The sequence below is a fragment of the Bufo gargarizans genome, chromosome 5, assembly GCF_014858855.1.
Source record: "Bufo gargarizans isolate SCDJY-AF-19 chromosome 5, ASM1485885v1, whole genome shotgun sequence".
NCBI classification, from domain to species: Eukaryota; Metazoa; Chordata; class Amphibia; order Anura; family Bufonidae; genus Bufo; species Bufo gargarizans.
In genome coordinates this window covers 480779692-480795732 of record NC_058084.1, presented here as the reverse complement: position 1 = coordinate 480795732, position 16041 = coordinate 480779692, and the positions used below count along the sequence as shown (strand labels likewise).

The 16041-nt window shown below is 49.2% G+C and overlaps 2 protein-coding genes across 2 annotated transcripts in view; one reads left to right on the top strand and one right to left on the bottom strand.

The window, feature by feature from the left end:
• Nucleotides 1-2132, top strand: part of CNBD2 (cyclic nucleotide binding domain containing 2) — a 73769-nt gene extending 71637 nt beyond the window's left edge. The window contains exons 16-17 of the mRNA XM_044295601.1: nt 772-976; nt 1808-2132. Of these exons, the coding sequence (XP_044151536.1) occupies nt 772-976; nt 1808-1945 (343 nt within the window). The 3' untranslated portion in view covers nt 1946-2132. The remainder of the gene's footprint in view (nt 1-771; nt 977-1807) is intronic.
• Nucleotides 2133-2682: 550 nt separating this feature from the next.
• On the bottom strand, nt 2683-14907 carry CCDC12 (coiled-coil domain containing 12). Its single transcript, XM_044294041.1, has 7 exons — nt 14811-14907; nt 11507-11565; nt 7678-7757; nt 7528-7589; nt 6685-6719; nt 5580-5656; nt 2683-3061 (listed from the first exon to the last, which is right to left on the bottom strand). The coding sequence occupies exons 1-7, from the start codon at nt 14886-14888 to the stop codon at nt 2982-2984; spliced, it is 471 nt and encodes a 156-aa protein (XP_044149976.1). The 5' UTR covers nt 14889-14907; the 3' UTR covers nt 2683-2981.
• Between the last annotated feature and the right edge of the window lie 1134 nt (nt 14908-16041).

The following is a 16041-nucleotide window of genomic DNA, read 5'->3' as shown; positions in this document are numbered from 1 at the left end:
TAATGCACCCCTTTTAGTTATAATGGCCCCCTCAGCACCTCCCAGTAGTAATAACAGCCCCCAAGTTGTGGCCCAGTATAGATATTAGCCCGCAGAGGAGCGACCTCATGTGACGCATTCAAGTGGATGCATTTTGTTTTATATTAACCCCTGAAAGGACAGTGTACTCTTTTTACGGACGTTCGATGGGTGCACTCCTGTCTATACGGCCAATAAAGCGGGCCTATAGATTCAATTGGGGACGTTAGGCCTCATGCACACGACCGCGCTGTTTTTTGCGGTCCGCAAAAAACGGAAGCTGCCCGTGTGCCTTCTGCAATTTGTGGAACGGAAAAGGAGTGCTGTCCGCATCTTTTACGGCCCCATTGAAGTGAATGGGTCCACACCCGGGCCGCAAAAACTGCGGCTAGGATGCGGACCACAAAAACGGCTGTGTGCATGAGGCCTTAGGCTGTGAAAACATGACGTCCTATGTTTTGACGGCCGCTATTCACGGACTTAAAAAAACATCCATGTAAAAAGCCCCATAGGCTTTAATTGGCTCTGAAAACGGTTGTCACGCAGCATTTTTCACTGTTGTGTGAATGTAGCCCTCATGTCTCATCAGTGTCTTAGGCTGCTGCACTGTTCCTCCACCATACTTTATACTGCATTGGTTTGTAGAAATTTGCTGCCGTGTTGAAAAGCAAACAAAATACAGCCTACTGAGCGAATAAACAGGACGCCTGGAGCCGTATATTAGTCATCCATATCTTGTATCCGTCCTTCCAGTGACGACGACTTGTGCAGAGTTTTCTTGGATCAGAATCGATGGAAAATCTTCAAGTCGGATTTGGTCAGTCATCTCGGCTCCTCCCCCAAGACCCATCAGAGACAGGAGCTCCGTCCAGAAAAGCTCAGAGCCACACGAATGGTCCAGAGTGTGGACAAGAGGGGGGTCCTGCAGCTGGGGAACCACAAGACCAAGCCTGAGAAGGTCTGTATAGCACGGGGGGATCCTGTCTGCACAGCGCCACCCTGCAGGTGGGATAGTCACTGCGCTTAGAAATGTCAGGCTCTGACTGCATGTTATGCATAGTTTGCTGCTGCACCTGCGCATTTGTCTGGAGGGCAGCCCCCAATATTCCCTCCCTGGCCTAATGCACAATGTTCCCTACATGGTTTCCGAAGCGGGGGAGCAGGGGAATCTGGGATTCGGGTGCTGTACCCTGCGAGCTGGGAAATCTGAAACAGCAGCAGAAAACTAATGCAGATCAAAGCCCTAATTAACCCTACAGCATCCAAATACAAAGGGAGGGAAGATTTATTGAGTCTGTAGTCACATGATTTGTGCCAAATTTTCCCAATGTCATAGGTTCCTTGATAAATTTGGCACATCCTTAAACATGTCACTCTTGTCTAGAGCGGTTACTCCCGGTTCTCTACACAACTTCCCTACTGGAGTAAGATTGCACCTTTATTCAGACAGCGAGTTCAGTGCGAGAAACCTGCTCCGTGTCGAAGCGCGATTTCCAGTCCTGATCTCTGCTGCTGTAACGGGACCTCGTGGCATTATAGTGATTTATAATGCTGTGTGTTCCTGCCCTACCTCCACTGTACAGACAGCATTATGCCAACACTTTACAGCCAATGTCGGGCAGGGACACACTGCATTATAACTCGGACCCCGATCATCAATAGTAAAAAACGACAACCCCTTTAATGTAACTCCGTTTTAGTGCGTGATTTTATTTTCTCTTTGCTGGAAGAAAACGCAGCATAAACACAGCTATGTTGTTGACAGTTTCTGGGGTCTCGTTATCTCCAGGTCTGGACAACCACAGTAAAACAGAAGACCCCCGAATGCAGCAAAGACAATGACGGCTCACCTTGTGGACAAGCACCGGTCCGCCTCATTCATGGGATAGATATCCCCAAGCTGTGCGGCAAGAGAATCATGTGGTGATGGGGGTTGTGCTCTAGGCAGTAGTCCTGCACAGACTCCGGACATACAGTATGAAAACCCGACCACCTCCATTGTGTAGAGCAATGACATTCACAGGGCATGACCAGTAATTCTACAACTGACCACAAGGTGGCAGAAACACCCAGCGCAACATCTATTCCAGGGCTGGCCAACCTGCGGCCCTCCAGCTGTTGCAAAAGTACAACTCCCAGCATGCCCAGACAGCCTACAGCTATCAGCCTACAGCAGGGCATGGTGGGAATTGTAGTTTTACAACAGCTGGAGAGCCGCAGGCTGGCCAGCCCTGCTCTATGCCCCTGAGAAGGGTCCCCCAAATCCGAATCGAATCCACAATCCTGGAAAAATAAAATCTAGAAGTTTCTTGTTATACTTGACACTGTTTTATATTATTTGACATTTTCCCCATCATTATAGTTGCAGCAAAAGACGCTACTGAGGGTAAAGCATGGCCAAGGGGCAGGCACATAAGTGACATCTTATGTTAACCATCTAAGACGCAATCAGAATGCTGCCCCACGCGAGCACATCTCTCTCTCCTGTAATACTCTGTGCTGCTGGGGTCCCTGCTCAGTATATGACCTCCCTCGTGTCTCCATTCTCCTCACATACCACCACTTCCCAGGTTTGAGCATATAGTGCACTGTATATCATATTGGGGGGGGGCTGAGGGCCTCATTGATGAAGATTTCAGCGCAGTTATGTAAAATAAAGCACCATTTACATTTTACTTAATATTTATTGCATAAAAAACAATAACAAAAAATTTTTTTTTTTACAAATATAAAAATCTCAGCCGCCTTCACCTTGTGCTAAAATGCACAAGTCCCAGCAGACGGGGGTAGAGCAGGAGAATACACTGGGCAGAGAGGCTGACATTCCACAGTCCTGTCCCCTGGGGCGTCAGTAGGACCAATGTACCCTCCTCGTCATGTCCCGATCCAGTCTCGACCTCCAGCGGAGTCCTCCATAACAGAACGGCAGAATCATCATCTTGTCGCCGATTTGATGTCAACGATCAGTCAGAATCCTCGTTCTCCTGTTTAGCTGCCTGCACCGCGTCCGCAAGATTCTCCTCCTGACCCTTTAACCGCTCTCCTGCCACAAACACCAGAAGAACAACAGAATCATCACAGGGCCGGTAACTGTACAGTATGGATGTAACCGTACATGTGTAATGTCTCTGGAGGTTATATCAGCACTGGAGCGTTATAAGAGGAGCGGCCGATATCAGTCATGAATAGATTTTCAGCCAGGAGATATGTGATATTACAGATGGGCTGGTCCCCCCCCGACATGTAAGTTTTAGCAACTACTTGAATCCCCCATGTAATAACAATTCTGGAGCATCTATTCTCATGATATTGAGTTCCTCTATTATTCCTCCTAGAAGTTTTGAATTAATTACTGTCAGTTTGCAATGAAGGTCCAGCTGCGTGTTACCTGTTGGGGGGGGGGGGGGGGGGGGGTTCCCTGCACAGTCTGCCACTATCCAATCAGGATTTTGTACATCACTGCAGAAATCCTCTCCCCTGAAATGGCTGATAACAGGGAGCAATAGACTGTATTCTCCTGTCCTACATTCATCCTCTCCCTGAAATGGCTGATAACAGGGAGCAATAGACTGTATTCTCCTGTCCTACAGTCATCCTCTCCCCTGAAATGGCTGATAACAGGGAGCAATAGACTGTATTCTCCTGTCCTACAGTCATCCTCTCCCCTAAAATGGCTGATAACAGGGGGCAATAGACTGTATTCTCCTGTCCTACAGTCATCCTCTCCCATGAAATGGCTGATAACAGGGGGCAATAGACTGTATTCTCCTGTCCTACAGTCATCCTCCCCCCTGAAATGGCTGATAACAGGGAGCAATAGACTGTATTCTCCTGTCCTACAGTCATCCTCTCCCATGAAATGGCTGATAACAGGGGGCAATAGACTGTATTCTCCTGTCCTACAGTCATCCTCCCCCCTGAAATGGCTGATAACAGGGGGCAATAGACTGTATTCTCCTGTCCTACAGTCATCCTCCCCCCTGAAATGGCTGATAACAGGGAGCAATAGATTGTATTCTCCTGTCCTACAGTCATCCTCTCCCCTGAAATGGCTGATAACAGGGAGCAATAGACTGTATTCTCCTGTCCTACAGTCATCCTCTCCCATGAAATGGCTGATAACAGGGGGCAATAGACTGTATTCTCCTGTCCTACAGTCATCCTCTCCCCTGAAATGGCTGATAACAGGGGGCAATAGACTGTATTCTCCTGTACTACAGTCATCCTCTCCCCTGAAATGGCTGATAACAGGGAGCAATAGACTGTATTTTCCTGTCCTACAGTCATCCCCTCCCCTGAAATGGCTGATAACAGGGGGCAATAGACTGTATTCTCCTGTCCTACAGTCGTCCTCTCCCCTGAAATGTCTGATAACAGGGGACAATAGACTGTATTCTCCTGACCTACATTCATCCTCCCCCCTGAAATGGCTGATAACAGGGGGCAATAGACTGTATTCTCCTGTCCTACAGTCATCCTCTCCACTGAAATGTCTGATAACAGGGAGCAATAGACTGTATTCTCCTGTCCTACAGTCATCCTCTCCCCTGAAATGGCTGATAACAGGGAGCAATAGACTGTATTCTCCTGTCCTACAGTCATCCTCTCCCCTGAAATGGCTGATAACAGGGGGCAATAGACTGTATTCTCCTGTCCTACAGTCATCCTCTCCCCTGAAATGGCTGATAACAGGGGGCAATAGACTGTATTCTCCTGTCCTACAGTCGTCCTCTCCCCTGAAATGTCTGATAACAGGGGACAATAGACTGTATTCTCCTGACCTACATTCATCCTCCCCCCTGAAATGGCTGATAACAGGGAGCAATAGACTGTATTCTCCTGTCCTACAGTCATCCTCTCCCCTGAAATGTCTGATAACAGGGAGCAATAGACTGTATTCTCCTGTCCTACAGTCATCCTCTCCCCTGAAATGGCTGATAACAGGGAGCAATAGACTGTATTCTCCTGTCCTACAGTCATCCTCTCCCCTGAAATGGCTGATAACAGGGGGCAATAGACTGTATTCTCCTGTCCTACAGTCATCCTTCCCCTGAAATGGCTGATAACAGGGGGCAATAGACTGTATTCTCCTGTCCTACAGTCATCCTCTCCCCTGAAATGGCTGATAACAGGGGGCAATAGACTGTATTCTCCTGTCCTACAGTCATCCTCTCCCCTGAAATGGCTGATAACAGGGGGCAATAGACTGTATTCTCCTGTCCTACAGTCATTCTCTCCCTCCTGTAATGGGTTCAGACAGAGGTATAGGATGATCCGGAGCAGATTACGAGGCACCCGGCACACCTGGTTGCGCTCATGCTCTGCTTGTAATGGGAAATGGCAGACATCTTGAGGATGTTGTAGGGCACTTCAGCTGTGGTAAAACTACAACTCCCAAGATGCCCCCTTGCTTGGCTGTTCTCAGAACTCGATAGAAATGAATGGAGCATGCTGGGAGTTATAGTTTCACCACAGCCGGAGTGCTGGAGGTTAAGCCATCACTGTTCTAGGTCATCATCTGGTTTACAGAATGTAGCGCCCCCCACAGGTTGGTAACTCACGGATTAACTCTGCGATGGCTCGCTGCGTCCGTTTCTCCAGCTTCTCTAATTTCTTAGCTACGTCTCTCTTTAGATCCCTGAAGACAAGAAGGGAAGGGGGATTGGCAGGGGGCAAACATTTCACAAATCCCTGAAAGAAGCCGCTCACCCTTTAGATAGATTACATTATATTAACACATTTTTTAAGTCTCTTTGTATTATGAGCCTGTTTCTATATAGCAGGATTTCCCGGAATGCAGCATGCAGTGTAAAGAATGGTGGTCTCCATAGCTACATCTCAGGTCCTGTCTGTAATACACATGTAAGGCTACTTTCACATTAGCGTTCGGGGCTCCGCTTGCGAGTTCCGTTTAAAGGCTCTCACAAGCGGCCCCGAACGCTTCCGTCCAGCCCTAATGCATTCTGAGTGGATGCGGATCCGCTCAGAATGCATCAGTCTGGCAGCGTTCGGGTGTCCGCCTGGCCGTGCGGAGGCAAACGGATCCGTCCAGACTTACAATGTAAGTTAATGGGGATGGATCCGTTTGAATTTCACACACTGTGGCTCAATCTTCAAACAGATCCGTCCCCCATTGACTTTCAATGCAAAGTCTGGACGGATCCGTCTGAAGCTACTTTCACACTTAGAATTTTTTCTACAATATAATGCAGACGGATCCGTTCTGAACGGATCCCATCGTCTGCATAATATGAGCGGATCCGTCTGGGCGGATCCGCTCTGAACGCAAGTGTGAAAGTAACCTAAGTGGGCTTCGGCTCTGTACTCATCTACTACTATTACACATAATGTACACTGCAGGGGGCAAAATTATCTATATTTAACCACGGGCATAGTCAGGAGGAGCAGACTGCAGACCGCTCTTCTTTTCACTGCAGGCTGCGACCAGAGAACCAAGGACTAGTCCTATGTTATGGTTGGTCGGGCTCTATTTATTGGTAGCTGGGGCCCCGTTATTAGCTTCCCTTGTTATCATCAGGGTGGGAGACCTTTTAATACACACCCTAAAGGAGGAGGGGGAGATCTAGACCATTTTTCACACAGGTAAGTGGCCTACAGAGGCTTCAGGGCGAGCGGACGGACAGTGATCCCAGACTTAACACTTACCAGTCCGGCTTTCTTGGAGCGAGATTTGTGAGATCCTAAAAACAAAGAGAAAAAGTCAGAGGAGCCGAGGAATACGTGCAGCTCACACCGAGGACCCTCCAGATTATAAGGTACTAAGTGCTTTGGCCCCTCAGTTCCTCCCCAGATGTTACATTAGTACTCTCCTATCCGCTGTGGCCCCTCGGGTCCTCCCCGGATGTTATATTAATGGTCTCCTATCCGCTGTGGCCCCTCAGTTCCTCCCCAGATGTTACATTAGTACTCTCCTATCCGCTGTGGCCCCTCGGGTCCTCCCTGGATGTTATATTATTGGTCTCCTATCCGCTGTGGCCCCTCAGTTCCTCCCCAGATGTTACATTAGTACTCTTCTAGCCGCTGTGGCCCCTCGGGTCCTCCCCGGATGTTATATTAATGGTCTCCTATCCGCTGTGGCCCCTCAGTTCCTCCCCAGATGTTACATTAGTACTCTCCTATCCGCTGTGGCCCCTCGGGTCCTCCCTGGATGTTATATTATTGGTCTCCTATTCGCTGTGGCCCCTCAGTTCCTCCCCAGATGTTACATTAGTACTCTTCTAGCCGCTGTGGCCCCTCGGGTCCTCCCCGGATGTTATATTAATGGTCTCCTATCCGCTGTGGCCCCTCGGGTCCTCCCTGGATGTTACATTAGTACTCTTCTAGCCGCTGTGGCCCCTCAGTTCCTCCCCAGATGTTACATTAGTACTCTCCTATCCGCTGTGGCCCCTCAGTTCCTCCCCAGATGTTACATTAGTACTCTCCTATCCGCTGTGGCCCCTAGATGTTACATTAGTACTCTCCTATTCACTGTGGCCCCTCTGAACTTACCACTTCTTCTATGATGGGCTCCGGTTTGGCGGCTTCCAGCTGCTCCTTCACCTTCTCCTCCACTAGAGGGAGCAATAAGAGAGGAGGATAAGGTTACAGGAGGAATGACACTGACCACCCAGGGTAGGTCTCGGAGGCAGCCATACTCACCGGACTCCGGTTTGGCGGGCGCTATCTGACGCTCTTTCAGACTTTCATCCTGAGGGGTGTAGTTCCTAAGTTTCAGCTCTCTGCAAGAAGTAACAGGAGGTAAGACTCAAGAGACATCACCAGTAATGTCGTCTTAGACTCTCAGGATCCCTCCTCGGGAATCTCTGTGAATTCTCAATAAGAGATTTATGATATACATACACTACAACTCCCATCATGAGCTGCACTTCAACAGCAGCAGCAACAGGTTGGAGACCAAACTGTGAATAATGGGGGATAAACTGGATAAAGAACATGGGGGTCCAAAACTGTGAGGAGGGGACGAACTTCAGCCAATGAGCCCCTCACGGGGACGTCGCGCTCTTCTGGGCCCATTATCTCGTCCACCATGTCTTGATGTGGCCGGGGCTGGAAACAGGTGACGTCAAGAGGCTCCGTCACCAGGATCAACCCTATTAAACCAAGCGTACTGCCTGGTAGGATTCATCACGCTGAATAGAACGATACATTTATTTTGTCTGTATGCTAAAAGCTGCCTCTAGGCCTCTTTCACACTACCGTTTTTTTTTTCCCCCGTTTTGCAGGCCGTTTTTTGTGTTCCGTATACGGAACCATTGATTTCAATGGTTTCACAAAAAACACGGAATGTACTCTGTATGCATTCCGTTTCCGTATTTACGTTCCGTTGAATGATAGAACATAGCCTATTATTGCCTGCAAATCACGTTCCGTAGCTCCATTCAAGTCAATGGCCCCGCAAAAAAAAAAACGTAACACATACGGAAATGCATCCGTATCCATTCTGTTTTTGCGGAACCATCTATTGAAAATGTTATGCCCAGCCCAATTTTTTCTATGTAATTACTGTATATGCCATATGGAAAACCGGAACGGAAACAAAAAAACGGAACAACGGATTGGTGAAAAACGGACCGCAAAACACTGAAATAGCCATACGGTAGTGTGAAAGAGGCCCTATCAGCATTTTTTTTATCCATATGTAAATGAGCATGTTGGAGCACCAGGAGGCAGGGCTGAACCCATGGAGCACTGCTGTGTAACACCCCCGGTGCTCTGCACACGGCTCCCTCCCCTTGATTGACAGCAGAGCTGGTTCCTAGCATCTACATATCATATACACTATGTAGTTACCGGGAGGGGAGAACACAGTCATCATCCTCCTGCTAGAGCCTCGTGGTAATGCCCGACCCGTCAGGTGTATTGGCCCCGGCACCATTATCTTCATGTGGTCTGGCGGGTGCCACTGGCGTCTGTTGTGCGACGCTCCATGCAGTACCCGGGCTGAGCTGTGGACTGTACATCTCCTCTCACCTATTTCTTATGTTAAAGAGGACCTTTCATCAGAATTAAACTTCTAAATTAACTATACAGGCATGTAGAGCCGCCCTCAGGGACCCCCCTGCACTTACTGGTATACCTGGGCGCCGCTCCGTTCTCCGGTAATTGCCTCCGGTATCTTTACAGTTAGGCTCCACCCAGGGGAACCTGCCGTCGGCTCATTCTCCAATGCTGCAGCGCTGGCCAATCACAGCGCTCAGCTCATAGCCTGAGAGAGAGCTGAGCGCTGTGATTGGCCAGCGCTGCAGCATGGGAGAAGGAGGCGCCGGCAGGTTCCCCTGGGTGGAGCCTAACTGTAAAGATACCGGAGGCAATTACCGGAGAACGGAGCGGCGCCCAGGTATACCAGTAAGTGCAGGGGGGTCCCTGGGCGCCGCTCTTCATGCCTGCATAGTTACTTTAGAAGTTTAATTCTGATGAAAGGTCCTCTTTAAATTCTGTCAGGTGATCTTCTAGAGGCCAAAAAAGGACGTCCGTAGGAACGTTCGGAATCACTTATGGCCACTGTGACCTCAGACCAGGAGTTATAGAATCCATCCCCTATCCCAGAACAGGTCACAGGGGGCCACTAGCAGGACATGGGGGCCGACTGCTGGGATCCCAATCAACTAGTATCATAGGGCCACGGGCCTAGGCGGCTCCTGGACCACCGCTGACTGTATAAATATACACACTACCCATACAGTACACAGGCCTGGCACTATATACACACACACACACACACACTACCCATACAGTACACAGGTCTGGCACTATATACACACACTACCCATACAGTACACAGGTCTGGCACTATATACACACACTACCCATACAGTACACAGGTCTGGCACTATATACACACACTACCCATACAGTACACAGGTCTGGCACTATATACACACACTACCCAAACAGTACACAGGCCTGGCACTATATACACACACACCACCCATATAGTACACAGGCCTGGCACTATATACACACACACCACCCATATAGTACACAGGCCTGGCACTATATACACACACACACTACCCATACAGTACACAGGCCTGGCACTATATACACACACTACCCAAACAGTACACAGGCCTGGCACTATATACACACACACACACACACACCACCCATATAGTACACAGGTCTGGCACTACATACACACACTACCCATACAGTACACAGGTCTGGCACTATATACACACACACTACCCAAACAGTACACAGGCCTGGCACTATATACACACACACTACCCATACAGTACACAGGTCTGGCACTATATACACACACACTACCCAAACAGTACACAGGTCTGGCACTATATACACACACACTACCCAAACAGTACACAGGTCTGGCACTATATACACACACACTACCCAAACAGTACACAGGTCTGGCACTATATACACACACACTACCCAAACAGTACACAGGTCTGGCACTATATACACACACACTACCCAAACAGTACACAGGCCTGGCACTATATACACACACACACTACCCATACAGTACACAGGCCTGGCACTATATACACACACACACACTACCCATACAGTACACAGGCCTGGCACTATATACACACACTACCCATACAGTACACAGGTCTGGCACTATATACACACACACACACTACCCAAACAGTACACAGGCCTGGCACTATATACACACACACTACCCAAACAGTACACAGCTCTGGCACTATATACACACACACTACCCAAACAGTACACAGGCCTGGCACTATATACACACACACACACACACACACACACACTACCCATACAGTACACAGGCCTGGCACTATATACACACACACACTACCCAAACAGTACACAGGCCTGGCACTATATACACACACACACTACCCATACAGTACACAGGCCTGGCACTATATACACACACACACTACCCATACAGTACACAGGCCTGGCACTATATACACACACTACCCATACAGTACACAGGTCTGGCACTATATACACACACACTACCCAAACAGTACACAGGCCTGGCACTATATACACACACACTACCCATACAGTACACAGGTCTGGCACTATATACACACACACTACCCAAACAGTACACAGGTCTGGCACTATATACACACACACTACCCAAACAGTACACAGGCCTGGCACTATATACACACACACACACACACACACACTACCCATACAGTACCCAGGTCTGGCACTATATACACACACACACACACACTACCCAAACAGTACACAGGCCTGGCACTATATACACACACACTACCCAAACAGTACACAGGCCTGGCACTATATACACACACACCACCCATATAGTACACAGGCCTGGCACCATATACACACCACCCATATAGTACACAGGTCTGGCACTATACACACACACACACACACTACCCATATAGTACACAGGTCTGGTACTACATACACACACACACACTACCCATACAGTACACAGGCCTGGCACAGCTGCTGGATACCCGCATACCGGTGTTTTTCTTCCTGCTTTTCGGTCTCCTCGCCGTCTGTGCCGCCATCTTCTCGCAACTACAAGAGACAGAACAGAAGTCAGTTATCATAACGGTCATAACTGCCCGGGCGCCCCTCTTATCTACAGAAGGGTAGGAGGGCAGCAGTCCCCGCGTCCTCCATACTTTACATGGCATGTTATACAGGGGGACCTCTAGTTTGCAGTACTCGCTAAGCACGGACATAGAACAGCTCATCTGACCCGACTTCCTGTGGCAGGAGATGGCACACTGGAAACTAACAGGGTCCAAATATCTAATGTGTACGGACAATTTTCAGCAAGCAGAGATGTTAAAAATTGAAACAAAGTGTTCAAAAAGTTGCAGAAAGTCCCATTACAGATTGATGAAGCTTTATATACATATTACAGGTAGCCCCCTCCTCTCATATCCGGGAGCCAAATCTTCCGCTGAAGTGTGGGGGAGGGGGTCACCGTGTAGCAGCAGCGTTATCTGCACAGGATCACGCGACAATGGAGCGGCAGGAAGCGGTGTGTGATACGATGTGGTATATCGCCCGCACACATCCTGCGCTTCCCTCCAGTGCAGCACAGATATAAGACAGGATGCGGCGCAGACGCCCCAAACACCGTCACCCTGTAACGACAAGTTCTGCACTGGGGGTCATTCACTAAAGACCAGCATCAGTCTGCATCTCCCGCCGTCCACACATCAGAACTGGAACCTACTGCAGCCGGGCGCTGTAATGTGCCACAAAGCACCCGTCCCCGTTTGGTAAACATGGAGAGAGAGTCAGAAAATGCTACAAATTATGTCACAAACTGACAACATTTCCAACTTTTCTAAAATTAATAAAATAGCCCCTTGATTTTTCTATTCCTCAACATGTTCAATACCTCTGCTTCCTGTCATTACATGGGAATATTATTTTTATATCCACAGACCGAAAACTTCCACTGGCCTAACACTTCTCACAGCTGAGGGTTTGTCATAATGTTTTGGTGCCAGTAAAAGTTGCAGGGGACTTGGGACAGGAAAGATCTGTGCCGCTGTGCTGACTGGACAGTGCAACAACCCCTCAGCTGTGAGCAGTGTCAGGACATGGAACTGAAACACAAAGGGAAAATTTATCATGAGGGGGAAATCTAAGCGCAGTTATGCTGGAGTCTGTGTCGCTGTCATTTGTGCCAAATTTCTGAAACGTGTCCGGCTGGTGCATCTTTATGTCTACAGACAATCTTTTCCACAGGCCCCTCCCCCCTGCGTAGCTGGACCGGTGGTGGGTGCATACTTACATGATCCCCGCCGCACCTACAGATCCCAGGTCTCTCCGTGTTAGCATCCTTTATGACGTGGGTCACATGACCACTGCAGCCAATGGCTGCCCACTGTGGTTAGGAGTTACCAATTCATCATCTCACTGGGTCACACAACACATGGGCGACATGTCACTGCTGTGACCAGCCATTGGCTGCTGCGGTCATGTGACTCACATCAAACAGGAAGACTAATGGAGCCGGAAACGAGCAGCAAGGATCAGGTAAGTATGATCACCACCGTGGAGGGTTCCCAGAGTTGAAGGGGTTATCTGAGACTAAAAAACGTGCCCCATATGCCCAGGCCCCTCACACTGAAAAAAACGTACCTGGCTCCCTGCGCACAGATGAAAACTTCCGATGTTGGGGGGGGAGCAGCCAATGGCAGGGGGTGAAGGAGACGAGCCTCCCTAGCATCGCGGGTGACAATAGGGAGGCTCATCCCCGACACCGGATGTTTTCATATGCACACGGGTAGAAGCAGCGACGCATGGAGAGGGGGGGACCTGATAAGTATATCCAGTGTGAGGGGCCCGGGCGTATGGGGCATGTTTTTTAGTCCAGATTAACCCCTTTAAACCTGGCCTACACCACATAAGGGTCTATTTTCACGTCCGTAATTTGGGTCCGCATCTGTTAAAGAGGACCTTTCACTAGTATACAAACTAAAAACTAACTATCTGTGGGCAGAGCGGCGCCCTGGCTATGAGCTGTGCGCTGCGATTGGCCAGTGCTGCAGCAAGGGACACGCCTCCTGCTACAACAGACGGAGCTGAGACACCGGAGCCTATACCGGGCGAACGGAGCGGCGCCCAGACATACTAGTAAGTGCAGGGGGACCCCTGGGCGCTGCTCTGCCCACAGATAGAGTTAGTTTTTAGTTTGTATACTAGTGAAAGGTCCTCTCTATGTAATTTGCGGAACGGGTGCGGACCCATTCACTTTCAAATGGGTCTGGAACGGATCCGGATCTGCAATTCCGTTCCCGAAAAAAATAGAACATGTCCTATTCTTGTCCGCAATTGCAGACCATTTTCTATTATAGTGTCGGCGATGTGCGGTCCGCAAATTGCGAATAGCACATTGCCGATGTCAGTGTTTTGCGGATCCGCAAAACACATACGTCCGGACGTGTGAAGGGACCCTAAGGTCTCTTTCACATGACCGTTTTTTTTCTTTCCGTTTACTGGCTGTTTTTTGCGTTTCATATACAGTACCATTCATTTCAATGGTTCCGCAAAAAAAAACTAAAATGTGCCCCATATGCATTCCATTTCTGTATTTCCTTTTTTCCGTTCACAGATAGAACACGTCCTATTATTGCCCGCAAATCACGTTCTGTGGCTCCATTCAAGTAGACGAGTCCGCAAAAAACACATACGGAAATGCATCTGCAGGTCTTCCCAATCCGTTCCGTTTTTGCGGAACCATCTATTGAAAATGTTATGCCCAGCCCAATTGTTTCTATGTAATTACTGTATATTGTATATCCCATACCGAAAAAACGGAACTGGAAACAAAACCAAAAAAAACACTGAAAAAGCACTCAAAGGGACTGGGCCAATACAAACACAGGGGACCAGTGGGAGTCCAACTGCCGGGGGCCCCAGAAGATCACGGGGTCCTAAGTCCATCTCCGCCAGTGCCATGGAGCTCGGCTGTAACTTCATGCAGTTAACCCCTAGATGGCAGATGTGGGGGAGAAACCTGAAGCTGTGCCCCCAATACCTCACAGCAGTAAGGCGGCGTGCACAAGATGCGGTTACAAGGTGGTTTGGGCAAAATTACTACTAATTGCTGTGGCTGCTCTGAGGGGGGGGGGGGGGGGAATAACGCAGGAAAAGCGCAACACATTGCCGCCGACCTGGCAAAAAACCTAGACCTAACAGCGCGGTACAGAGGGGGATATGGCGGCCGACGCGCAGGACACCGAAAGCCAGAGCACGGTGGAGGCCCCGGGGCTTTCCGCTCTGCGCCTCCTTCTTACCCTCTTCTTCCTCAGCTCCAGCAGTCTCTCTTTCCTCTTCAGCGCTTCTTCCTCCAATCTCCCCACATTTCCCTCCATGTTCCCACAATGCCTTGCGAAGCTCGCACAACACCAATCAGAACGTGCAACTGACGTCACGTGACGCGAAACGAGTCCAGAGAAGTCGAATATTGCACATAGAAACCATGGAGACAAAACGGCGTTAAGTGAGAAATAGTGGACTGCTGAGCGAATGGATTTAAGTATCTAGGAATGATGCGCTGTTATAGGGATCTGTGAATGACACACTGTTATGGGGGATCTGTGGATGACACACTGTTATGGGGGATCTGTGGATGACACACTGTTATGGGGGATCTGTGGGTGACACTGTTATGGGGGATCTGTGGGTGACACTGGTTTGGGGATCTGTGGGTGACACACTTATGGCGGATCTGTGGATGACACACTGTTATGGGGGATCTGTGGATGACACTGTTATGGGGGATCTGTGGGTGACACTGTTATGGGGGATCTGTGGGTGACACTGGTTTGGGGATCTGTGGGTGACACACTTATGGCGGATCTGTGGATGACACACTGTTATGGGGGATCTGTGGATGACACTGTTATGGGGGATCTGTGGATGACACTGTTATGGGGGATCTGTGGGTGACACTGTTATGGGGGATCTGTGGGTGACGCACTGTTATGTATGATCTGTGGATGACGCACTGTTATGTATGATCTGTGGATGACGCACTGTTATGTGGGATCTGTGGATGACACACTGTTATGGGGGATCTGTGAATAACACACTGTTATGGGGGCTCTGTGAATAACACACTGTTATGGGGGATCTGTGGGTGACACTGTTATGGGGGATCTGTGGGTGACACTGTTATGGGGAATCAGTGGGTGACACTGTTATGGGGGATCTGTGGGTGACACACTTATGGGGGATCTGTGGATGACACACTGTTATGGGGATCTGTGGATGACACTGTTATGGGGGATCTGTGGATGACACTGTTATGGGGGATCTGTGGATGACACTGTTATGGGGGATCTGTGGATGACACACTGTTATGGGGGATCTGTGGATGACACTGTTATGGGGGATCTGTGGATGACACTGTTATGGGGGATCTGTGGATGACACTGTTATGGGGGATCTGTGGATGACATTGTTATGGGGGATCTGTGGGTGACACTGTTATGGGGGATCTGTGGGTGACACTGTTATGTATGA